Source organism: Rissa tridactyla, chromosome 1, assembly GCF_028500815.1.
Source record: "Rissa tridactyla isolate bRisTri1 chromosome 1, bRisTri1.patW.cur.20221130, whole genome shotgun sequence".
NCBI lineage: Eukaryota > Metazoa > Chordata > Aves > Charadriiformes > Laridae > Rissa > Rissa tridactyla.
The window spans coordinates 799842-827174 of record NC_071466.1 but is presented as its reverse complement, the minus strand read 5'-3'; the positions used below and the strand labels follow the sequence as shown (position 1 = coordinate 827174).

At 40.5% G+C, this 27333-nt stretch overlaps 1 protein-coding gene across 3 annotated transcripts in view; it reads right to left on the bottom strand.

Moving 5' to 3' along the window:
* Window positions 1-27333, bottom strand: part of GRM5 (glutamate metabotropic receptor 5) — a 280202-nt gene that overhangs the window by 49507 nt on the left and 203362 nt on the right. For all 3 annotated transcript variants that reach the window (XM_054188162.1, XM_054188163.1, XM_054188164.1), the window contains exon 3: window positions 10718-10953. In XM_054188162.1, coding sequence (XP_054044137.1) covers window positions 10718-10953 — 236 coding nt within the window. The remainder of the gene's footprint in view (window positions 1-10717; window positions 10954-27333) is intronic.

The following is a 27333-nucleotide window of genomic DNA, read 5'->3' as shown; positions in this document are numbered from 1 at the left end:
AGGACCAGGCTACACCCAGTTTAGAGTGAATCTCCCCCAAGCTATGAACCTTTCCTGGCCCACGGAGTTTGCAGTCAGACTCAGCGCCTCTCCCAGGACGCTGCAGACAGCGGGATTGGAAGTACGGAGGTGACCGTGTGTGTGGGCCAGGTACAAAGCTGCATTTCATAGCTCTCCAGTCCACTCGTATTGCAACTTTGACAGGCTTAAGTGCTTTTTCTGCGGTAAGACTGAGCGATTTTTTCAGGACGTAGCTCATTTTCCCGTAAACATTGTTTGAAATAATATCAACCTCTTTACAAATCTGTGTGGAATTTGGTGATAATGTCCAGATGATTATAGAAAGTAAACTGCACTGCAGTACCTCAGAACCAATAAGTATTCATGTATCATGAAAATTACTGCAGAAATAAAAAAATGTGCCTCCTGCAATTAAGGTGTACAAGGCAATGGGAGAACGCAGAGTGAGTGAAATCATATCTAATGAGGAAAGCGGGACAGTACTTGCAATCATTAGTGATCAAACATTGTGGAATTCTCTAAGAAACGAGGGAATCTCAGTGGTTAGAGGACGCGTGCAGATCCCTCAATTCTGTTCTGTTTATTCCCTTATCTTTCTTGTCCAAGTAATTTTGATAAGTAAATAAGGGCTTATCCTATTATTTTCCGAGCTGTGAGATCATGAGACACTTCCAGATTTGCAGCCACACAGCCATTTATGTCTACAAATTATTACATACACAAATCCTGTCCCTTCTTTCACAAATCCGATAACTCATCCATCCTTCAGTTTCCCATCTAATAATATTTCCTTTCGACTACTTTTTGTGTGCCATCTTACTTCAGGCTAAATATTCCTCAGGAAGAAGACTACTACTCATTATTTTCCTTTCTTTCCCTCTGCTTAATGCAATGGGCTTGTTACTGGCTTGGGTTTCTAAGTGCTATCGAGCTATCTCTGAAGTGAAAGTAAAATCATGCTGGATTTCATGGGAAATATTAGTATGTAAATATTCTGTAGATCACTTAGGAATCTATATACAGGATTTAGGTGAGCCTCTACAATATGGTTAAATGCATTAAATATCAGCTTAGGAATTTGCTGCCGCTGGAGAAGGTGGTTAATATCCACGCTTTTTCCTACTTAAATGTATATTCTGTGTGTCGGGATACATCTGTATGTTCCCAGCTTTATTACAGGACTATATCAAAGGTGAAGAACAGGCTGAGAATGGTATAAACTCAGCGCACTGTAACCTGCACCTTTTCCGCCCCCGCTGCTGGGGGTGACCCAGTTTGGGACGCTGCAGCGCTATCACGGCAGAGGACAAATGTGGGCTCTGCGGGGCGACCACGCGCAGTGCTACTCAGCACTCGTGAATTCACCTCGCGAATTTATGAATTTTTCCACGTCCTGGGGCCATGTGAAGGCAAGCTCAGGTACGGGCACGGCACAGCCCCGCAGTCTGAGCTGAGGCAGCCTGTTGGCATGAACCCGGGAGTTTATACGGGGAGGGCTGGCTCTGAAACCTGCCTTGAACCCGTGACTGACGGCGCGGAGACTGCCCAGAGCCGAACTCCCCATCCAAATGTGTTCTTTCCTCTTGTCACATCTCCAGAACAGAAATATGTAGATGACGGAAAAAAAACATGTTCTTTGATGAAGAAGGTGATTCCAGCTGGCAACGGTTCGTTTCTTGGATCTATTTTAAAAAGCAATCAGCGCACTTGTGGGCACGGAGCCAAGGAAGCACTTAAGGGCCCTTCGCGGTCCCGGTGCAAGGGGAGCCGCTCCTCGGCACGGGGGGCGATGGGCTGTTCCCACGCTCCAGCCTTTCCCCCCAGACCCCAGCTCCTGCCACCCCGGCCTGGGCCGGGCTCACCGCGCTCTGCCGCTCTGGGGCTGCACTTTGAGGGCGATACGTATATATATACCTCCCCTAAATATTGAAAAACAAAACCAAACCATCTCTTGCAGGGAATGATGAAATTTCCCTGTTTTTTTTTCCCCCTCTACTTAGCATGCAAATAAACAGAAAACATTCTTCAACAAAATTCAGTATTTTACGTGCTTTTTATGTAAAATTTGTCAGTCGTCTCCCCCCCTCCCCCGCCCCGCCTCGGCTATTTTTTACCCTCAAGGAAGATGAAATACAATTTTTTTTCTGTTTGCCAGCTGGTGACATTACAAAGCCTCATCAAGCAGGGATGTGCCAGAGTGCAAAATTACCATGGTTCAATATGCTTTTCCTGCTTTCTAACTTTTCCAAAGCTGAGAATACTTTGAATTTTAAAGAATGGAGGAAGGGTAAAAAGAAACGTGATAATACTTTACATTCCAGGCAACGTCCCTCTTATTTCATTCTCTGGGGAGAAACAAGAGAACGAAATATGAGACACAATATTTCTTTCAAAGTGTAGAGCAGGTTTTTTTGCTGTTCAATGAGCTTAACATTGAAATAAAGGGAAATGTGTAGTGTTTCACTTTTTTTATTTTAAAATTTCTCAATGATCAAAACGTCTTACAGGACACCACAGAGGGAACCAGAAATATAGCCTATGGTCTCCAGCTATCCCATAATATTTCCCTATGACTAATTCACGAATTAGTTTCCATATAGTTTCCATAAATATGTCTTTAAAGACTTCATCAATTCTTTGTGTTAGTTTTTGTTTTGAGAGACAATGTGTTGGCAGAAACGAGTTCCAGTTCTGCTAGCAAATAGTCCCACGTTCACTTTCTGTTAGCGACAGCTGAAGTTCAAGTCCACCAGGAAACATTTCTGGTTGTTTGGGTTTTTTTTTTGTTTGTTTGTTTGTTTGTTTTGTTTTTTTTCCTTTGCATTAGTGAATGCAAAGATAAAATAAAATAAAAAAAAATCAGGTGAAAAGGCTGCCTTTTGTAGCCAGGACATAGTGGGTCCTGCCTGCTGCAGGTTATGGTGTGGGACTTGCTAGGTCTGTCACGCGTCCACGCTGTCACAGTTGTGCTCCTTGGGAGCACGTCAGTAACCTTCCCGGCATCTGCATGTTCTGGATGGCATGGGACCAGGTCGGTCACCCCAGAAACGTGTCTCTTCAGTGAAAAAATGAGGGGAGTTTTATAAAATGGAGGAAAGTCAGTATATGTGAACCAAGGTTGAGCATAGCGTTCATACCTAATTAAGTTAACATTATTTAAAGACACAGAAGAAGACTCATTTTGGAAGCTTTTCCAAAATCTGTCACCAGAACGTTCTGTTAAAGCAATGTGAAAAAAAGTAACTTTCAGTTCTCTGTTATTTGTAAGGTTCCAGGTGTATTCTTCTGCTAAAAATCAATAGGTTTTTTATTTATTTATTTATACCCTAATTTAATTTCTTACAGGCTCTTGGACTAACAAACAAACATATTTTCTGCTACATGCTAAACTTCATGTAGTTCAAATATCCTTTTCCATTCAAAATAAATAAATAAACTCTAGACTGGATTTTATCTTTTCTGAAAAGGAAATTCAGAGGAAAAAAGGAAGAGATGTGGCAACACTGGCAAATGTCACTTTGATGCTGAGGCAAAAAACATAGCATAACACTGGAACAATGTAAAAGCAAATTATAAACTTGAAACAAAACACTTCAGTGCTAATGAAATGAGAAAACAAAAAATGACTCATTTCAATGCTTTTCTTTCGAAGTGTGTGTCATTGAATCAACATGCTGCTATGGAGCATTTTTCGAATTTGACAAGCAAGTATTTTCCAACGCAATCCCCCCTCCAAAGGTTTTTGACCAATTCTAACTTTCACTCTTCACAACCGAAAGCCCATACTAGCACTGTTATACTTTATGGGGTGATTATCAATAAAACGTTAAATTTGAGAATGACTGAGGGACTAAATTCAGTGTCCTAAAATGCAGAGAGGATTTTCAAAAGATTTTTTTCCAGTTGACTTTGGTGCTTTACAAGTGTTTAAGCCCACGTGAGCAAGGCGTGGTCAGAGCTCTTACAGATTTGCCTAGAGGTTGACCTGGACCCTTGGATGCCTCGGTACTGGCTTCGGTTGTCAAGCTCAGTAAAATCAGCAAAAAGAGTAACAGTGACGGTAAATCCTAGGAGAACGTAAGTAAATAGATATCTATTTCTTCACACCATTTTCTTAACAACATTACTATCCTTTCACCTTCTACAGAATTCAATTTCTTCGGTCATAAATTACAAGAAAACACAATGCCTACAGGTGCAAAAGCACATTAAATGCTGGCATAAAGCTCTCTGTACTTGCAAACACACTTATATGAAATATTTTAATCTACACGGGGAGTCGAACTGCTGAAAGAAAAGAATGACAGCAGCTATTCCAATTCATCCACCTAATAAGAAATGTATACAATCCGAATACATTTAATTACAATTTACTTTTATTCTTAGGGCTGGATAGACATGGTACCTGTACAGTGATATTAATCTCTTCCAGATAGCTTTAAAGGTTCAGAAAGGCAGTGAGAAAAGGAATTATAATATAAAGAATAAAATCAAAGTACTACAGTATATCATCAAATATATTGAATATATGAAAGGAGGAAGGCAGGGAGCATAAAGTGAAAGAAAAATAGATGTAGCTTTGTAGTCAGATTTTGGAGGAGTTTCATGAATTCAGTAACAGCAGTGAGAAGACTGAAGTTATACAAGGGTTTGAGTTACAGGCGTGTTAAAATCAGGATCAATGCATACGGAAAAGTCTTTCAAATAGGTATAACGTGCATATAGCAGTCAGTGCCACGCTGCTGGTTTCGCTGAACAAAAGATGTGTCTACACCTACAGACCTACAAAAGTCTGTGTAGGCTCCGGGCTCAGATTACATCAGGATTCTACAAAACTCAGATCTGGATCTGTGCTTTACAGCTGATCTGCCTTTGGAAATTTCTGGACCTGACCGAGCATCACTGTAAAAGTAATGGTAAACGGTGTTTGAGCTCCAGGTCTGAAACATGAGCCGTAAAAGGAGGGCTGGACAGCTTGCCCGTGCCCAAGCATGACATATAATATATCAAGTGTCAAACTGAGTGACAGACAGCATGTGTTCAGGAGAACTAAAATGCCCTTTAATTCACTGTTTAAAAAATACAAATGAATTTTAACTTAATTTGTTTTGTTTTGCTTTCATTTGCAATCTACAAATAAAAAGGTAGGAATGGTGATTTTGGGGAATATGAGGTTTAAATGTCACATTACTTGTAATGCAGAAAATACCCTTCTGTTCTGACAGCATTTATTTTTTTTATTGGCTGGGTTCTGATTAAACCAACTTTGGCACTTGAACTTAGATTTAGCCAAGAGGTTGCTAGCCTGTTGCAGTGCAAAGACATGTTTTATTCCTTAGTTCTATATGGAAACCCAAAAGGGCCATTTGTTAAACCAAATTTCTGTTCAGCTGAAACTCTGGGATTTTCTGTAGGTCCTTTTGACCTCATTAAAAGTAGCTGGAGCTGGATGAGATTCAGCAAACAGGTAGATAATTTTTACATGTGCATTTTATGTGCCCTACTGTACCTTGAGCTGCAAAATTTTTCTCGGTTTTATCCCAAATCTCCCAAATCTCATTTTCTGCAAATAAACTCTTTCACTCTTAATCCTGTGTTCTTAAATGTTCTTAATTGCTTGGAGATATATTGGTCATCCTTCTTCTATGCTAGTTTTTACACCCTTGGAAAAAGTGTTTTTGTCTTGGAGGAGCCACATGGTTAAATCATGAATGGAATATTTGGATTTCTGCATCCAGCAAAGACCCCCTCAGAATGCTGCTGCAGATCTCATTTTCCCCGTCCATCACTTCGAGTATGTTCTTCTTCCCTGTGAAACCCTGCCACCGCCTCCTTGCTCCCAAGCATGTCAGACACAAGTTGCTTTCCTCACTTTCGGTGCCCTCTCTCTCCTCTCTGTGGTGGATCTTCGTCTGTGATCACCCAGCCTCCATCGTTTCCCGTTCTGTTTTCTACCTCACTGCTTTGAACCACAATATTTAATGTCAGGACCCTGATGTAAGCACCTGCACAAGTGCCCCATCACCTTCCTTCAGGTTCTTGTTTCTATCGTGCCTTCACACAAAACTAACAGCTGTTTTCTGGTCTGTAACCTCCGCCAGCCAAACTAAGGTTCAAAACTGCTTCATCAGCATCAGCCTCTATTTATTTGCTCTTTCTTGTCTTACACTTACACCACAGACACTTGGGATGTGTGTTATGGTTTTTCTCTGTGTTCAAGTAACACCTGAATAAATACTGTTCCATCCGCCCCTGTGGCTTTTACACAGCATGGGAAAAATAAGATCAGCAGCAGAGGCAAAAAGATTCATTTAACAGACGGGTAAATGTAATAAATATACTTCTCTGCTCCTGGGGACTTTGAAGCCTTGACTTTTTCCACTGATGTCGGTTGAGCCAGTGTTTCACAACATACTTTGCTTGCCTTGGGTTTTGTTTCGACTCTGTGTTGAGATGCATTTGTAAAACGCTCTCACTAGGAGGAAAAAGGACCAGGAATTTGAGTTCTGGTGGAGACGAGATGCCTGTCGGTAAGAAAGCCAGCACACACCCCCAGTCTTCAGAGGTCCAAGGGCAATTGATACCAAAGGACTGGATTAGCCTTTTCTGGCCTGAAGATGGTCGTCGAGTGAGGTTACTCATCTGGATCAACTTGCTCGCCTATTTAGGAACTTCACTGAGTTGTGGCTTTAGATAATAAAAAAATATCTGACTGGTGCCAGAGGGGAAGCCAAATCCAATTCTTGTAAAATCCCTTGTGTTCAGAGGCCATTACATGTCTCCTTTTAAAGATGCATTTTAAATTCTTTGCTGTGGCTCTTGGCGTTCAGAGGTGGCTTGCAGCAGCTCTCCTGTGGCATGGAACTGGTTACACTGAAAATCAAGTCAGATAAGTCTGCAAACGTCTCACTTTCTGTAGTGCTCCAGTTGGGCAGAAAATCAATGTACTTAGCGACAGCAGTGGCACCCATTTGTACTAACTATGTTCAAATCTGCAAACGAAAAGTGGGCTTGGTGCTAAAATTTTCATCTCGGTGTGAACTAAGTTTATGAGAAGGGATGGAGACTTTTTAGTGCCCGATAGAAATGAACGGAGAAAAAAATATTTCAGGTTGTTTTTTAAATTTTCTTTATTTGGCTGATTTCACAGATTTGTTATGCGTATCTTACTAAATTGTGTCTTCGTTTCATCATAATACCTGCTCGGCATTCTCTATGGATAGCTTATATCAAAGAATGAAAAAAACCCTCACAAAGTCACTGGATCTGGCTTCACTGGCTTATGACTTCATGTATTTTCTGTCACGAAGTAAATGTAGCCTACCATTTTACTAAGCAGGGATTAGCAAAGTAAATACAAAGGTTTAAACAACTAAGTTTGTACCTAGGACACAGGTGAAGTCAATTATCTATTCAGATTTCAGCCATACCTCCTTGTGCATATTTTCTCGCTGTATAAATGAGTTGTTTATACTGTTAACTATTGTTTAATTTTTCATGATAGTACTACCAGGTTGTGGAGAATAATTCTTTTTTTTTTTTTCCCCACCAAAGTAATGGTCATTGCTTTCTATAGAGACACCTCCATTTAACAATGACCTCATCTATCAACACCAATCAGCTTTATGTTTATCTTTTTACCATTATCCCAAAAAGTAAAGAATGGCATGTCTTTTGATGCAGAAATAGATTTTTATTTTTCTCCAGCATTTCTCAATAAATGCAATCTCTTTAATTGGAATCCTGAGAAACACCTTTATCCGCTGCTGGAGGTTACTAATGTAACCGGTTAGATAAACTAAAGGGCACAGCCCTGTTTTCTCATCAGGATAAATCTGAAGCAGCACTAATATATTCATCATGTGCAGAAACTATCAGGACAGTCTATGAAATGCTTGCAACCACTGAGGGCATCTTTACAATTGTGAAGTCCGAAACGAGGGAATTCAAGACTCAAAACTTTGAGTGCCTGAAGTTAAGAAACCAAATATCAATGTAGGAATCGATATAAAGACATGATTTTCAAAGTCATATGGAAGATAGTAAATGAGGTAGAAAGAAAAAATACCACGACAGTCTCAAAAATTCATGTTAATTTTGAGGTTGAACTCCCAACATCAAAATCTCTCACTCCTGTAATTCTCAGAGAATACATTTGTGTCTTTCCTGCTGGTAAATCCACAATATTTCTTCACTTTGCCATGCACCCTTGCCTAGTTTGGGGGCTATTATGAGAAAAACAGCACAGGTGCCTTAGCACTTATGACACAAAAAATTGTCGTTAAATAAACCTGCATGTCATCTTTCTGGCAAACCTTTCCTTCACGTGAATTTTGACAGATGGTCTAGATCAAAATCAAACCTCTAAAACTGAGTAACATGATGACTAACAGCTTCCCGTGTGAAAACATGGATTAAATGGGCAGTTTTAATTGATTGCTGCGCGTAGTGTTGTTAATCTGGGGAACGCCACAACTGAATTAACATTTTCTGCCCCGCAGCAATAAGAAACAATTAAAACTATTATAATCTAGTTTTCTTTCTTTTACTATAGCCATCATGGCCCAGCACTGAATACAACAATAAAGCTGAGAGAAAAGTAATTAGAAGAATCTATTTGGGAAATTAGTCCTTTTCTCTGTTCCTGATTTGCAAATCAGCAGATTGTGATTCTTGCACGTTTCTTCATGTGTTTGACATCCCCAGGTTTTAGGAACCTATTTGAGCTGTGGCTCATTCAGGATCTCTTTGTGGGAAACCGTCCACCGATGTGCGCTGTTCAAACTGAGCTGTTCAAGCTTTATGATTAAGTTGTCTCATATCCATGACTGACTATCCATGACTTCATGTCGAAAATAACATCTCCCTGCATCCCTGAGATAATTTTTTTTCAGCGGTGAATTGTAATTTAGGCACTATAAAAGACTCTGTAGGCAACTACATTTCACTGTTCGCAATCTTTCATATAAAACAGAAATTAGATTCTCCCAGTGTTGGTAAAAAGTAAGTAAAAAAAGAAACCTAGAAAAGTCAAGTTGAAATGTCATTGCTAACACAGCCCAGTGATAGAAACCAGGTCTTTATTACCCTGTATCCAGCCATGCCCACTGTACTGACATCTCAGGAAAGAGATCTACATTATTATGGGGAAATCAATGAAGTTTACTGCTCAATATGCAGTAGCTGTCAATAGTGCAAATAAAACCTGTGTCAGGCTGTGTTGGAAGGGTAGCAAAATAAAAATAACGGAGAAAAGTCAGTTGAATGTTGAAGGTGCACATTGAGATTTTGAGATTCCCAGATTCAATTTCCAGCTCAGGCACAAACTTCCTCTGCAACCTTGTACAAATTGAAGGATGTTAAGTGGGACTTAGGTGGGGGTTTTTGTTACGTAAATCCAAGACTTTGATCCTTAAAGCCATTTCTTGTTCTCATGGGTGTGTGGAAGATATCGACATTTTTAGGAGGAAAGGTCCCTTGGGACTTAGAGCTGTGGTTGGGCTAATGTCCAGACTGGCACCACCTTATGGCCTGTCGTCGACACGATGCCCATTGTCTTGGTACTGCTTGGCATCTCATGAAATAAAGAGTAAATAACAGAAGTAATAAAAAAATCAGAATGGTTTGGGTTGGAAGGGACCTTAAAGATCATCCAGTTCCAACCCCCTGCCCTGGGCAGGGACACCTCCCACCAGACCAGGCTGCTCAAAGCCCCGTCCAGCCTGGCCTTGAACCCCTCCAGGGATGGGGCATTGACAGCTTCCCTGGGCAACCTGTTCCAGTGTCTCACCACCCTCACTGTAAAAAATTTCTTCCTAATATCTAATCTAAATCTCCCCTCTTTCAGTTTAAAACCGCTACCCCTTGTCTCATCACTACACCTCCTGATAAGGGGTCCGTCCCCGTCTTTCCTGTAGATCCCCTTTAGGGACTGGAAGGCCGCTATAAGGTCTCCCCGGAGCCTTCTCTTCTCCAGGCTGAACAACCCCAGCTCTCTCAGGCTGTCCTCACAGCAGAGGGGCTCCAGCCCTCAGATCACCTTTGTGGCCCTCCTCTGGAATCACTCCAACGAAACCAGAAAAACACACTACATTTTTCTGGGAAAAAATGGTTTTGCCACTGTTTTGCAAAAATGACAAAATGTTGTGGCAGTTTTTTCTTAAATCAGTACAATTTAATGAAAAAGATCAGCTTAAAGTAGCATTTCCAGAAATGACTCATGGCTGAAAGGAAACCTAATGAAATCTTTCAAGCCAGCTAGTCTTCTACCTGAAGTACACAAATAATCATCATTACCAGATGGACTTCAGATAACTTTTAGTATATTAGCTGTCTCATTGTTCCTGTGAAGTAAACCAATATGATTAACCCTGTTCCAGAAAAGAAGCATTGAATTTTGGATTACAGCATTTGAAAGCATTTTGATGCCTATGAAGGTAAGGTAGAATCAAGTTTTTCAAGTATAGAGAGGCGTTAGGTACTGATTCGCTAGTTGTTTGTTTCTTTAGAGATCTGAATACTTTTAAAATTGTGGTTGTCATCATTTTGGAAAGAGCCAGGATGGTGACTCAAGCCTCTTTCCTTCCAACACCACTCACTCTTCCACCAAACCAGGCTGCATCACTCCAACATGAACCGTTTACACCAGACATTCAGTCATGCTGGTTTATACACTAGAAGAAATAAATTCACTTACTTGTGCAAGTCTTGTTGTATTTAGGGTTCTCTTGAGGAAACCCTTCCAACCGGCACTGGAACCTGTGCTGCCAAAATTCCTGAAACCATGGATTTCGGTGATTGGTTTCTGGCCGAAGCTGTAGGTAGTAATCATCAAACCATTTCACATCAGGAGACTGGAGCTTGATCGTTATTCCACCGACAGCTTCACGCTGATACCCTTCTGTCACATCGTACCTGTCTGCCCAGCCATCACTGCAGAGATAAATGAAAGACAGGCAACGTTAACCATTCAAAGGAATATGAAAATAATTTTCTTAAAAACAAAATTCAGAGCCTAAGACCGCACACCCACACCTGTGATTCTGAGTGGAGATTAGTAAAGCATCTGTAATACTTCTAGTAGATTAATTCAGTGTTTTCTTTTTCCTTGCATTTTCTTGTCATTGGCACCTTCTACTTAGATGATATATTCTTCATCCTCCGCTTCAGGTAATTGAAGCAACGTTAAAAATCACGGATCCTGAAATCTGCCAGGTATAAGCACATCTCTGCGTCATGCTAAGCCTCACTGAGCTCTGGGGAGAAAATCCTGGACTCAGTGCTTTACTGAACTGGGATGATGCTACTCCTACCTGAAAGGAGGTGACCTCGAGGACAGGACCTCTGACAGTGCGGAGGGCAGGACTGTGTCGCAGACCATGCCTATACTGCACAACGGAGCACGGCACAAAGAGCCAGAAGCACATTTCGAATGGGCTGACGCTGCTCAAGCAGAAATACCAGCTCAGGGCTTAGATGCTGAGACAGTATGGCGTTGCATCTCAAGCAATAAATCCTCCCTGAGAACATGACTAACGAAGCCAGGCAGAGCATCACGCAGATCCATGTGTTCCTTCTGTTTCTTGGTTGCTGGTGGCTGGAGAATTACGAGCTCCCGTGACACTGTCCCACACACAGAATTTTCAACCCCTTCTGCTCACCTTTCTGCATGCAACACTCTGACCGGACCGCAAGTAGTCAGAAGTGACTGAAAACTGAAACCAAACAAAATGTCACAAATTTCTCAGGGTAATTCCCCCTCCCTGTTTTCACAATGGACTTTCTTGACAGTACTGACATTTGCAAAGTTGCACTAAAGGTGTACGTATCTCATTAGAGCATTGCAGGTTTCTGCTGGTTTATGGTGAACGTGATATTTCAGTTACAGTTAGAGAATTGCAGAAGAATCTGATAGGGATTTTTTCCCCTCTAAAAGACACTGATGTTAATGACTATAAAGAGCACCTTTAAATCCCAAAGGTCGAATAACTGAAGGATAAAAAATAAGCTTAATTTGTCTTATTGTAAAACTTCACGAGTTGTTCAGAGCTAGCCCTAACTATTTTAAGTTAGTCATAGTGTAACTGAGGTAAGTGACCTTTATCGGTATATTGTTCTATTTTGATCATTCGCTGCCTGCCTTAAACTTTGCTCCTGTATCGCAGAGCACGTGGGAAGGCTCCTGCACCTTCCCTGGTCTCTACATGGGTAACACGCAGAAGTCAAGACATCAGACAGTAACTCCTTCTGCACGGACCCTGTTTTCACTGAAGCCTGGACTCTTGACTACATCTTACCAGCACAGCTGCAATGTCAACAAGTAGCAGCTTCACCAGTGGCAAAAGTAATATCCAGTGTCTGGAACAGACATGAAGGGACTGTTAAACAGGCTTCAGATTTCAAATGCACGAATTTATTCGGCACAAAAGAGTAAAATAGGCATTCATGAAAGGAGAAAGGTGAGCACTGGTGTTCCGCTCCAATACGGCACTTGGAAAGTCTACCTCCAAGCTTAGATCCAATCAGGGCTGCACACAGGTATTAATGTTCCAGCCACACTCGGGATGCTCAGTACAGGCAAACACTCCCCACCTTCCACCAGCAGTATTTACTGGACAAAGAGTTAGAACCATTTATGGGTTGTTTTGTGATAAAAGCCACAGAAGTTTTTTTTTTAAATTTATGAGTGATTCAACCTTTTCTTTGAAACATTCATCTTAATCCTTGGCAAGTTTTTAAGCAGTTTTATCCATCCTCATAAAATCTGACAGCAGGAAGTGATAGGTTTTCCGTAGTGTGCTTTTTTTTTTTTAAACTGAATAGAATTTAAGAGAATTAGAGCTGTGCTGTCAGTATCCCAGCTTTATGAGTTGTCTGGTAAACAACTTATAAAAAAACTGTTTTCTTGTAATTAATGTCCTTATCATTTTTCAGAGGAACAGTTTTGTAGATATAATCCAGCAGTGTTATAAAATTTATAGTATTACTTTATGAATAGTTATCGCCTCTAAGAAGATTTGCAACAGAGATACCATTTTATAACTTCAAGTCATTAAATAAGACAGAAATAACAACTTCATATTACACAACCCTTCTTCTCAACTTTTCCACAGAAAGACTTCTTAATTCAGCAGAGCGGCTTGTCATTCAAATGAGTATTTCAGTTTAGCTTCTGGGGCAAAAGGCTTTTAGGAGAGTTATATAAAAGACGTACCCACAGTGCGTATTGCAGAGACAACGACGTGGAGGTAACAGAGCCTCAGAGAGACAAGGTGGCAAGGCAAGTGCTAAACTAATATCTAAAGGCCAGCGAAAGAGGAGTAGGAAAACGGGCTTGCATTAGTATAAAAAAGCACCAGTAGCGTGTGATATTTAAATTCTGCACCCACAGTAGAGGAGCAACACTTATGAGATGTCAGTGGCAGGATGATAGAGATGTGTTTGGGCTATTAGACCCGTGACACCCTCTGAACTCAGTATGGCGTGAAGAAGAGGGAGAGGGGACAGAGAGGGAGATACCTGCTTAATGTCACAGTCCTGCCTGTCCCTCCTTAAACCTTCTTTCTTCTCCTAGTGGCTTCATTTTCTGTAGTAGCTGTTGACATCATTGCACTCCATTGGCGGTTGCATTATGACAGGTTCAAAATGGTATTACCCGTCGTTAAATTTACTGGTTCAACTGAGTGATGCTGTAGCACCAGAAATTGGCTGTGGCAAGGAGCTCCAAATGAGTATAATGAAGGTTGGTTACCACCAACACAGTGCAGGACTGTGTGCTGGTGAAAGAGATGTTTCTTTATGTTAGCAGTGGGATGTATAGGATATTTAGGTGAACAAGGGGTTAAGAACAGCTTCCTCATAGGTAGTAAAATAATCCCAGGTGAACAGTATTCCAGTAATGATTATGAAAGAGTCCAAAGAGATTAAATAGGGCATGGATATCCTCAGCAGGTCACTACACAAGTTCATTTTTTCTCCCTTGCACAGACACTGTGCTTTCCAGTTTTATACTGATTAGGTGATTCTGGTTATTAGAAAGAGAGGGTGCTGCTTTTTAACTAATGGGCAAATGTCCTTAAAGTGATCCCTCCAGGACTTGAAGACAGAACTGCCCATGAAGAAACCCTGCTGTGAAAGAAAGCAGTAGTTGTACAGCTGCAGCACCAAAAGTAGGAGCCCCTTGCTGAGATGTCTGTCAGGCGTACGCAGTAACGCGTGTATCCCGTTCATCAGCTGGCCAGGGTAGAAAGCTGTCAACAAGGTAAGAGGACTGTGACATGCGCAGATCTGGCTGCCCTCAATATTACACCCACACTCAGCACAGTGGCAAATGGTCTTTCGGGATCGTGATGTGTTTTCCCCTTATCCAGTTCTTCTGTGTCTATAGTCTTGGCCGTCAGAATAATGCCTGGTGCATTTTTCTTAAAGCCTGGTGGTGCGATACAGGATAATAACCCACCGTATCAAACAAAATATATCATGTTAATATATAACATAAAAAAAGAAAAGAAAAAAAAGAAAAAAAAAGAAAAAAAAGAAAAATAAAGAAAAAGATACCATTTAAGAAAATTCTTGTGCACCAAAAAAAATAAGAAATCCCAGAATGAAGGAAAAAGAGAAAAATGGCTAAATAGCTCTTACTGTTGCAGTACTAGCAAGAGACGAACTTGAAACACGAGGTCCATTATCATAATGTTCTTTATCTGTTATCAGATCTTATTTGCCTGTGTACATTGTCCCAGCTACTGGGTTTCGAAGGACATGCCAGGCCAATGGAGATTTTAGTGCAAAAATATCCTTCAGCAAACAGAGGGGAAGAGTTCTGCTCTTTTGTTTAAGGTCTGTTTAGTTTACTTACAGTAAATCACAACATAGCTTTATATCACAGGAAGGGTCTAATAAATGACGTGACAGAGCCACCAATATTTACAAAATTTACTAATGAATAAATGTAACAATTAATGAATAAACGTAAATACAATAAAATAATTCACTGCTTTAGGTCATTACTATACATAAAGTTACTTTTAAACATCTGAACAGAAAAATTGAGGCAAAAGAGACCCTGTTTAAGTGATGGGATTGCACAGCCATGATCATGGATCGTGAGCAGCCTGCTCGCTTCCTCCCCCACAACCCTGGGTACTAGTGGTAGGGAATAAGTCTTCAGACTCCTCCAGCTAAGGGTACCTGAACAAGCAGGGCTTTCACTGTAGGACTGGTTATACTGTATGTACACAGAAGATAGAGGTGCAGACGTTATAGGGTTATGTTTGCTATGGTAAAATGTGAGAAACTTCAATGTGGCTTCCTGGATTTTCTGTGTTTTGCCCTTTCCCATCTTTCCCATCTTCCATGTGAAACAGCCAGCACCAGTAAGGTCTTCCCCAGTTGTTGTGCTGGCATCAATCCACTTTGCCTATCATACACAGGGATTATGGGAGGAAGGAAAAGCACTCTTTGACACTAAAGTGTTGATACCCAAGAAAAATGAGATGCAGGACTGTGTCTGTTGTAAAGAAATCTCCACCTGTTTGAATGAAGTCCTTTTTTTTTTTTTTTTTTTTTTTTTCTGGACAGAATCACCATGCGGGGGGAGAACATTCAGGTGAAGCACCACAGGAACAAGCTCATGTTTGAAGCATTATGAAGAGGCTATCAGAAAGACGCTTAATGATTATAAAGACCATCCAATATGCATGATGGTGATGACTGCTTTGGGCTCATACAGTGCAGTCAAGAAATTGCTGGCCCTCCCAAAAAACATTTACAAAAAGGTGAAGTTAGTCAATCCCTGTCAACAATGATGTAAGCATTTAATTCCACAAAACATCTTCAAAGAGACAAGATGGACGTTGATTCAAGAGCGCTCCACATCTACTAGGTAAGTAGTGTGACTATCAACAGCATGGAGTATGCCACTAATGTCAATCTGCTGTCGAGGATAACAGGGATTCAGGGGTTTGCAGAGCTGATTGACGCCTCCTACAGGACTAGCAAATGACTAGAGTTGCACATCACTGTAAACAGGACAAAGGAAGAGAACTACTGTCAGTTTGAACTAGATAAGAGAATGTGGAAACCCTTAATTCCATAATAAGGTTTGTGTGAGACAACAATTGCTCAGAAGAGATCATTAGGCACACGTAAATACAATAGATAATATAAAAAAAGATTTAATGTGTTCAGGAAAAGCAGGCAAACGGAGGAGGAAGGAGGCGTTGCCTCATACATCAGGGTTTCAGTTGCAGAGTTGCAGAACAGAGAAGGAATTAGGGTTATTGACTGCTGGTCATGATTACAGGTGACAAGTATATGGTCCCTCCTGTGAGAAGTGCCTGATTAATGCCATCAAATCTGGGAGGTGATGGGGAGAAAGGCTTTTGTCAGCTGCTACCAGAACATTCTCCAAAGCACAGAACTTACTGATAATGAGGGGTAGGAGAACAATGCAGTAGTTTGTCTATCAAGTTCTTGGAAAGCCTAGAAGGCAGTACTTGGACACAAGCTGTACCTGGTGACAAGAAAGCAGAGGCTCTGCTGTAGGTGTCTAATCAGTGGGTGGGGACTGCTTGAGAAGGTTAAGACAAAAGGCAAATTGGGTGAGAACAATCATGAAAAATAGCATTTGTGACTTTTAAAAGAGCAAAGAGGAAAAATAGTAGACTTCATGAAGCCTAGAAAATTTTAAGGTTAGATCTGTTGTAAGGAATGTGCAAGGAATTGAAGAATTAAAAAGGACTGAATTAAAAAGTGCCATGCAGAGGAAGGATAGGAGACGAAGTAAGACACTAGTGTGCCCATATCAAAGATGGAAATATATGAAAAGCAGAAGCAAGTTCAGGTTTTAAAGGATCAACATGAAAGGAAAACATTAGGTAGCGATAAAATGAGAAAGGTCAAGGCACAGAACTAGCCGCAACAAACAAGGGACATCAGAAGTAACAGAGAGCAGTTCTCTAATGATTTTATTGTGAGAAGAAGAATAAAGAAAGTGTTGGCCTGCAGTTCACTACAGGAAGAAAGCTACTAAAGACAAATCCAGGACGGCCTTTAGCATCAAACTTCACAAAAGAAAAAGCTAGTGATTAGTGGCAGAGGTAAAGCGTCAACCAAAAAATTAGAAGGTGATCTAGAAAACAGTCTTGACTGAATTAGCTGAAGATTTGTAGCCTAAAGAACCAAACACCATACTAGGGGAGAGATGTGATAACTGTCTTCAGGTACATAAAAAGCTGCAGCAAAAAGATCATAATTTGTTTATCATGTTGATGTAAGCATTCACGACTTAAACTGTAAGGAGGAAGACTCATTTTAGACACCAGGAAAATACTCCTTACAGTAAAGATCATGAGGCTCTAGAAGAGCTTGGAGACTTTTGGGGGTGTCAGAGAACAAGTCAGACAAACATCCATCTGATATAAATGGCCCTGCCTTCACGGAATCACAGAACCATAGGGTTGGAAGGGACCTCTGGGGATCACCCAGTCCAACCCCCTGCCAGAGCAGGGTCACCCAGAGCAGGTGGCACAGGAACGCCTCCAGGCGGGGTTGGGTTGTCTCCAGAGACGGAGACTCCACCACCTCTCTGGGCAGCCTGTGCCAGGGCTCTGCCACCCTCACAGCAAAGAAGTTCCTCCTCAGGTTTAGGTGGAACTTCCTGTGCTCAACTTTGTGCCCGTTACCTCTTGTCCTGTCCCCGGGCACCACTGAAAAGAGCCTGGCCCCATCCTCCTGACACCCACCCTTTAAGTATTCATAAGCGTTGATAAGGTCCCCCCTCAGCCGTCTTTTTTCCAGACTGAAGAGACCCAAATCCCTCAGCCTTTCTTCATCAGAGAGATGTTCCAGTCCCCTCAGCATCTTGGTAGCCCTTTGCTGTCCCCTCTCCAGCAGTTCCCTGTCCCTCTTGAGCCGGGGAGCCCAGAACTGGACCCAGCACTCCAGATGCAGCCTCCCCAGGGCAGAGTGGAGGGGGAGGATGACTTCCCTCCACCTGCTGGCCACACTCTTCTTGATGCACCCCAGGAAGCCCTAGCGAAGGGAGGACAGTAATCTACCTGACTTCTTGACATCCACTCTGCCTTGCATTTGTATTAGCTTATGCTGAGGTTTGACATATGTCTGGGAATGATGGCTGCATAAAACCCAGTGTATTAGAGAAAGAATGCAAAGAAAGTTAAAATAATGCCCTTCCCTCTCAGTTTCCCCAGCTTCTCATGATGTTTGACCTTCTTTTCTTGTCATTGTGTTTTTTTCTCTCTGTAGTTGCTACGGGAAACGTCAACAAACAACAGAAATTGATTTAGGATTAATCATGTGTTTGACTGCACACACATGTAATTCCAATGATGCAGTCAGAATATGCAGGAGTGTGCAGTGGGTCACACAGCTGTGCCCAGCAGAATCAGCATCCCTGTTCTAGAGGGGAAGCACTGAAATTAACCATAAAGAAAAACACTTGCTCATGCACAAGACGAAAGAAACAGGGGAAAAAAAATATCTCCTAATTAGAGCTATCTAACATTTTACACAGTCAAGTTATCTTAAATGAAAAGGCATTTTTTCTCTGAACTAGAAATGCTTGTTTGTTACTTTTAAATTCTCAGTCTTCTCAAAATTACTTTAAAAGAAAAAGACATTGTTTAATCTCTTTTTCTTTGTGAAAGGAAGGGGTTTACCTATATTCCCCAAATAACAATATTGCTCAGTATAATTAAGATAATCCTTTGTGTTTTTAAAACAGAAGAGAAATTCTGTGTTCCCTAATTTAGACATTTTGGCCAACAGTCTGAAGTAAACACCGGTTTGGCAGTTTAAGGCCGCCCACTCAGTTTTGAACATCCATAGCGGCCATTTGGTATTATTGTCCCTATAGGTACGATTTGTTACTCTTGTAAGTCCAAATCACCTCAGTCATGGGAACTGACACTCTAATAGCAATTAGTCAATGATAGGACATCAGATCTGAACAACAGCAAAGTGACTGCACAAGTTGACATGCCTACACACTAAATGGATGCAGGTTTTATTTTTAAACATTACAAATCTTTTATACTGTTTATGACATTTCTTAAATCTCAGTTATATGGTTCAGATTTTTCTTTATAATGTTGACTTCAATTAATGTTTTCAGATTCTTGAGAAGCCATCCAAGGAAGCAGGGAAAGTCTGCAACTTTTGAAGGCCAGTTGGACTAGAAAAGTTTTAAAGAAGAAAATTCTACACTGAGAAACAGATTAAATAGAAAGTATAAATGATTATTTTTCCATTCAGTACCACAATATCCTTCAAGGACAGCTTCAAATTTAAGTACTCCTGAACAATGCCAATGCCTGTTATGTTTTTGTTGTCTTTCCATGCCGCGTCCTGACAGCGCGAATCAGAATTTGAACTTCATTGTGCCGAGAAATGAATCTATAGAGAAAAATACACGATGCTTGACTCGAAGAGTTTATGAAAATTATAATCAGCCTCAAAATTTAGCAAGTGTGTGTTGGATGGTAAAAGAGGAGCAGAACAACCACGTGACACCGTGCAAATTGGCAGTTCCCAAAACTACTGCAACTCTTTTCAGTCGCTGCATTATATGAAACTTTGACTACAAAGTCACTTTAAGTTTATTGTAACAATAAGTCAAGCAGCAGTGAATTGCAAATAGGACTTTTTGGCCATCAGGGAGATTTTTGTTAGCTGCTCACTTTAGAAAAGTTAATCAGTTATACTCCACCAAGGTTTCAGGTGTGTACGATCAAGTTACCAAGATTTACAGGGGAGGAGCTAGAGTACATTTTCTGCCTTCCATACTACACCTAACATACTGAAATGTGAGACCATCGTCCTTAAAGGGTGTGTGGTCTTAAGACTTTATTTGGATTGCTTAAGCAGCAAATGATGATACACGCTGAAGTGAAAATGTAGGTATTTTAAGCTGGTTTTTCCCAAAGCACATGCAAATTTCTTCATGACATAATGCATTCCATACAGAACCAGCTGACCTACCTGCACCTAATGCAAATGCTATGCAATATGTGTGTGCTGTTTGCAAATTATTTCAATGCTTTTTTGCTCTGCATCACTGAAACCACTGTAGGATTTTTTATTATTTTTTTAAAGTAAAAAGGTACCTATTGCCTCTGACGTACGCAAATCCCAAGACACGGATCGCAAGACATGTCTACTAGATAGGTCCATCAAGTAACTCACTGTACCAAAAGTAACTTTCCAGCTATTGGCTCTGGACAAACTGTGGTCACTGAAATGTCTTGAGTCAGTAACAGTGAGCTGGGGAATGCAGCTTTAGGATCCCTGTGAAAACTGCCTGGAATATTCAGCACACATTTCAAAACCATTGTTTCTAAGATTAGACAAAATGCTAAGAGACACACGCATACAACAAAAATATACTCCCCACCCTCCCTTTTGTAAACAGTTCCACTTATTTTCTAAATCGAAAACGCAGCAGTATCTTGGGATCAGTTGAGCTGATTTCTTTTTCTCTAAAGTCCCTCCCCGTTCAGTCCATAGCTAAAGCTATTACAGTTAATGAGTACATTCATTAAGCTGCAGACTGGTCTTTTTTTGTTATGCAAAAATCTGTTTGCAGGCCACATAATGATGATGGAAACTGCTGCTCTGCCCACGTGTAATCACTCTCCTGCCGAAAATCTGACCTATAGCATTTGAGAATACATTTGAGAATTTTTCTCCACCTGTGTAGGAGTTTGTGGACTGAGTGCCTGTCTTTAATTTTCCTTTCATTGTATTTCCCTGCTCTTTCAGGGTTTTTTCTATATCTTAAAAGCTCTAAAAATATTAGAGAGTCCTCATTCTCTGCTGCAAAGCACTGCCAGTCTTGCAAAGGTAAATTTGTTTAATTAATATCAGAGGGGCGGAACTACTTTTGGTGAGAGCTGTAAATTGTTGCATTTTGATGAGTTCATTTTATAATTACTGTGTACGCAATGAATGGGGATTCTTGTCTTGCTGCCTGTCTTTTTTTTTTAGATTGCAATTCCTCATCTTTGTCTTCCTTTTCATGCATATTATAAAGATAAATGAATTTAAGGGTAATTCAAAGGAAAGAAATGAACTGATTATTTTTAGGCAGCATGACACACTGTTTTCTACAAGATGATATCTAGAAGAAGTAGCTGTGCAGTGAATTTGGCAGATATCTTGCACGGGATTACTGTACTAATTACTTGCAGAGTATCCAAACTTCCCCAAACTGAGAAAGGTTGAGATGGCAATTTGAGAGATTGCTAGTCTTTAGCGACATCTAATTTGCATGAAAACAGAGAGTTTTGCAGCTGACTGCATCTGTAGTCCAGAGCTGCAAGTAATTCGGCCTGACTGCAGGCCGGTCTATGACAAAATAGTTTCCACTGTGTGATGCCGCGTCTTCATGCTTGCAAGCTCTCGTAGCTAATCAGACCAACTGGAGGAAGTTATAGCCGTACACACAAGTTGTATGGGCTGTCCCCTGAGCTGAAGAGAAATTTTACTGAATGCTACCCCTTAAAACACCAAGGATATTCAACTTTTGCAGTATGCTCTCTTGAGTCATGAATAATTCTTCAGTGAGGAGAAAGAAAATATTTGACATATTACGAGGAAGAAAGGCATTTTCTATGCCTAGACAACTTTAAAAGGTCTTATGGTTGTTTTTCCTAAGATACAATGTAAAACTGTGCTACAATTTAAGCCCCTCACTTTTTTACTGCCTTTGTTTTAAAGCAACCATTTGCCCAGACTTCCATGTTTGTCTAGACTAAATAAACCCAGTTCTTTCCAACTTTCCTCTCAAGAGCTGTCTTCTAAGCTTGCTGTCATTCTGCGTCTCATTCTTCCTGGAAGCGGCCAGCTGGTCCTTGTCTCTGCAGACTTTGTGCTACCGTGGGATGCTCTGAAAGTGCTGACAAACAGTGTCAAGGATGTGACCTGGAATGAGCACCAAAATGGGAGCTCTGTGGACTAAATGTGGACTCTCCTGTTGTGTTCTGTATAGACAGAGAGATGTCCTATCCCAGGCTGGGGACCCTCTCATACTTGTCCACATTCCCATGCTGAAGTCAGCAGGCAGTTCCCATACTGTGCCCGGCCTTCTCCCTGTTGCTACCAGGAGGAACTGCTGAGTCTTCAATAATCGTAGAATCGTGGAATCATAGAATCATAGTTTGGGTTGGAAGGGACCTTTAAAGGTTATTTGGTCCAACCCCCTGCAGTGAGCAGGGACATCCTCAACTAGATCAGGTTGCTCAGAGCCCCGTCCAACCTGACCTGGAACGTTTCCAGGGATGCGGCATCTCCCACCACTCTGGGCAACCTGGACCAGTGATGCACCAACGTCAGTGTAAAAAATGATTTCCTGATACCTAGTCTAAATCTACCCTCTTTTAGTTTAAAGCCTTTCCTATTGCAACAGGCCCTGCTAAGAGGTTTGTCCCCATCTTTCCTCTAGGCCCCATTTTTAAGTACTGAAAGGCTGTAATGAGGTCTTCCCAGAGCCTTCTCTTCTCCGAGTTGCACAAACAGCCCCAACTCTTTCAGCCTGTCCTCACAGGAGAGGTGCTCCAGCCCTCTGATCATCTTTGTGGCCCTCCTCTAGACTCTCTCCAACAGGTCCATGTCCTTCTTGTGCTGAGGACTCCAGAGCTGAACACAGTACTCCAGGTGGGGTCTCACCAGAGCGGAGTAGAGGGGCAGAATCACCTCCCTTGACCTGCTGGCCACGCTTCTTCTTAAGAAGGGTGGAGAGAGGAAGAAAGCTTGATGAATGGTTTCTTTGCATGATGACATGTTAGGAAAAGAGGGATAGGAACCATTTTTTCCAGTTACACATTAGATATGGACTGCCAAAAGGAGGAGTAAAAGCAAAGGAAGGAGTGTGTGCTGTAGGAAAGTTTAAAATTTATTTGGGAATTGGCCATCAGACGTTAGAACTTCTTCCATCACTGCTTTGTTATAGGGTAGAAAGATTACTCCTTGATGTATATTTTCCAACCATGGAGATTTTCAAGACCCGCCTGGATGCAGCCCTGAGGGATGTGGTTTAGGCAACCCTGCTCTAGCAGGGGAGTTGGACTAGATGATCTCTAGAGGTCCCTTCCAACTCTGAAGATTCCGTGATTCCGTGATTCCGTGATTCATGGCAGCAGCTTTTCTTTTCAACGATGCTAATGCTGTTGACTCATATTTATAATTCACTCTAAGCTCCTCAAACTGCAAATTTCTCATAATGACAGCCAAAAAACACCAGTTACATAATGTCAGCAACAGAAGAAATACAGGAAAGAAAAAAAAAGATTCATCTTTAAAACTTTTAAATCAAATATGTATTTTTATTGTGAAAATACTGATTTTTATCTTCCTTAGAACGCCTGACTTCAGTATAGCTTCTCAGGCACTGAAATGTAATGCACAATGCAATGCAATGCAATGTTATGTACCGACTTAGCCTATATGAGCAAACACACACAAAAAGTCATGTACAGGAATCGTGTATTGGTAGAAATGATAAGCAAAACTCTACTATCTTGAAACGCTGTCACAAAGCTATTTTCTGCGCATCCCCTGCAGCTGAAATGGAAACATCTCTGGGATGACCCTGAGTGCAGGAGGATTCTCTGTTCTACAGCAGCACTAAATACAAGCCAATGCTATATTTCTACTCACAGTTGACCTTGCTTGCACTGACTGAGGGGATTTTTCATTATATCAAGGCCACCAGGAGGAAAATAGCTTATTCTGAATCAGAATTATCTTGTATTAATGTTTCCAGGGGCCGTCAGTAATGGAATGATTCTCCATTAGACTTCCAAGCACCACTTTTATGGGTGTGCAACAACAGTCTTTATGATAAATTCCAACATAGTCATATGAATGAACAGATAATTAAGAGCCTTACTACTTAAAAAATATTTCAGAAATGGGTAAAAATCTGATTTAAGTAAAACTATTCACTTACGTAACAAAAAATTCAATACACATAAACATATGTATATACATATGTATATGCGCTTACAGGCACTGCACTTCATCACTGCCATGGGTCTCCTCTCTGCCATGAATTCCGATTTAACACGTGGCATATGTATCTATATCTCTATATAAGTATACATAAATCTGTATTTAATTCCAATGAGTATATATTTACAGCATTTTTAGCCTGAAAAAAGTAGCATGTAATAGAAAAACTTCTATGTCTGTATACCAACTATTACGTTCCTTTTTTTGGTATATATTTGTAAAATTATTAATCCTATTATACCACTACGAAATGTACTTCAAAGCATCTTATTGTTTCTGTAGAAGAATACTTTTAATGATAAGTAATATACTTAATCTTTGGACGTATAAACAAGGAAACTTTGGAGACTTAAATTTGAAGAAAAATATAAATATATGTCATATTTCAGCACTTACTTTGAATCATAATGCAAATATTGATACTAAGCCTTATTACTTTTGAGACAATTTGTCTGTTTATAACTAACCACAAACTTTGGGGTGAATCTCAATGTTGTGCTCACACATAAACAATGTGAACATGGAAGAAAACGGTGAGGGCAATATGTTAACAACATTATTTGTATTTTTAGCCCCTATTTTAAAACCATACATATGTAGAAAGGTTCCATTCATTTAATAGCACAGTGCTAAGCAGACTCTTACTTTTTTATAAGTCTTAAATCTCCAGACTTCAGCATATGCTCTATAGTAAATCTAGAGAGACTAATATAAAATCTGTAGTTCTCCAGCGGATAGCAAATTCTTTGTGTGCAAAGATTTTAAAATGACAGGTGTTATGTGGCATTTTTTCAGAGAAAGAAAAAGTAATTTCAAGCCAATAATTGCAATAATTAGCACACATTTAATTAATCAAAAATACAAAGAAATTAATATGCACCGTCTCCCAGGGAATCAGTAATTTCAGTGATTTTTTTTTTAACACCTTGTTCAGCAAAATGAGCCAGATATAACATAGGAAACCAAGTCGGACCGAGAATAATGACCGTAGCAGGGTAAATACGCTGAAATCCTCCTCCTGCTGAAGCCACCTGAAGCTTTGCCGCTGAGATCAGTCAGGACTGCGTTCCTAGCTCTGTGCTCAGATCAAGACACATCCCTCTAATTAATTCAGTGCCTGCCTTCAGATAATATAATGTGTGATGGCCAGCTCTTCCCTTGAACTCACGTCGGTACTACCCGCAGATAGTCAGAGAATTGAATTATAGAACAGCTTTATAAGCCCTTCATCTTCTAAAACTCAGTTCAGAATAACTCAGGTGTCATAGGCTATAAATGTGAAGTTCTTTCAGTCAGCTGTTTGTGGAGGTAGACGCAGGCTTTAATGATTATCAGAGGAGGAACGTCACTAGAAAGGTTCATTGTCATCAGAAGGAAGAAACTGTGTCAAAGACCTTGCAGCCTGACGATTTCATCACCTGCTCTACCGCATTCAAAGCCAGCTTCTTCTTGAAAATAGTGTGCCATAATAAATATGCTGAAATGACAGAGCTAATCTACAATATGTACATCTCCAGATTTGAGAAGTCTGGACTAAAGGATGCTTTGCTGCAGTGAAACACAAATCTCTTACAAGATTCAGAGCAGATCTACACAGGAATACAGTCGCTTCTTGGTGGCACAAAGTAATGTGGAATCAGAGAGTGATTTCCTTTGCTGTGTTTCTTTTGCTGAAGCAGCTTGTATTTCTCATTTCCACAGAAAACAGATTTAGAAGCATCATTTTCAGAAGAGAATACATGTCTGTGCACTCAACTAATGCATGTCTGTGCACTCAACTCCAGCCGGACGGTGCTTGGAGTTAGACATTTTAAGTGACCAGAATTCCCACAGTGAGGCATTGCCTTGATTTCTGCGTGGACGTCTCCACAAACATGACAAATTTAGTGCCATAAATACACAGAACTTGCTTTATTATACCCAAACCACAGCTCACCAAACCCAGCATTCTCTCCCCAATGGTGTTCAGTAAAAAAATCTTATATTCAGACAAGACCCAAAGCAGATTTTGAAAGAGTTTAGCCAACACTAAGTCACATGTTCTACCACTTTAATGGGTGAGGATTTATGTCAATAGCAGAAAGCAATAGAATTCTGGTCCGAAGTGGTCTTTAGGCATAAGGGATCATTCCAATTTGGGTGAAGTTAAGAGTGTAAGTCATACAACTTTTTCCTAAATCACTTCCAAAATAAGGAAATCTTAAAAAAAGGTGCAGCCAGTAGCTTCTTGACCATCTTTTGGGATGTCAGAAAAAATCTGAACTTCTCTCAGCATAAATACCGCTGAGATTTCTTTAAGCTGCAATGACCCATGTGGAGAAGGAATTTTAAAATATTGTGGGAGAACTCACAGATACAAAGACCAGAAGAAGCCATTAGATCAGGACCATTACGTTTTGCTTAGTTACTCTGCTGAAGTGGGTCTGATTCTTGCTGAGGAGCAGTTTTATGGCTCCTTTATTGTACTGAGTTGGCAGAGACTGGCCTTCACAAAAATAAGAATGAGGCCCAGGGGTGATCTGCACCTTGGGTGAGTAATTGCCTTCTGCATAAGAAATTTGCTTAAAAATGCAAGTACCCAACATATAATGTTGAAAACTGATGCAATCCAGAATATACTTGAGAGAAAAAGCATACAGATGTGATGAGATGATCGCACTTGGAGTAAAAATGTGTAATTTAACACAGTATCTGTATCTAACTATAAGTCTGCAAAGAAAGGATTAGGATAGGACTCTCAACCTGCTTGGGGTGAAACTACCGAAAAGAATGTTTATACTCATGCAAAGCCCTTAAGACATCATAAGCAGGCTTTAGGTTTCAAAACCGTGGCTATGGTTACCACCAAGGAATACCACATGTGAAATTTATCAGCACCTCTATGTCTGTCTCTGTAAATGTAGATCTGTCACCAAACCTGCACACTCATCTGCAAATATTGAGATACTCTTTTGGGTTTTCTTGGCTATAACTATGGTAGAAAAGGCTTTGAAAATAAATGAATGTTAATAACCTATAGAAAAAATAATTGCATGTAGGGGTTATCTAGAAAACTTAAATACCTGTTCTATAGTACAATACGACAACAGCTCGTTATTTGGCAATTTTAAAAATTGTATTACAAAATACATTCCAGAATTCAATTATACACAGATGCACATGAACTATGTAAATTTTAGGAAATAGCAATGCAAAACCAAAACCTGATTCTTTTTTGTTAGATAAATTATAACTTCATGAAGTACAGGCTCTTCTGCATTGCAATCATATTTCACAGAGGTT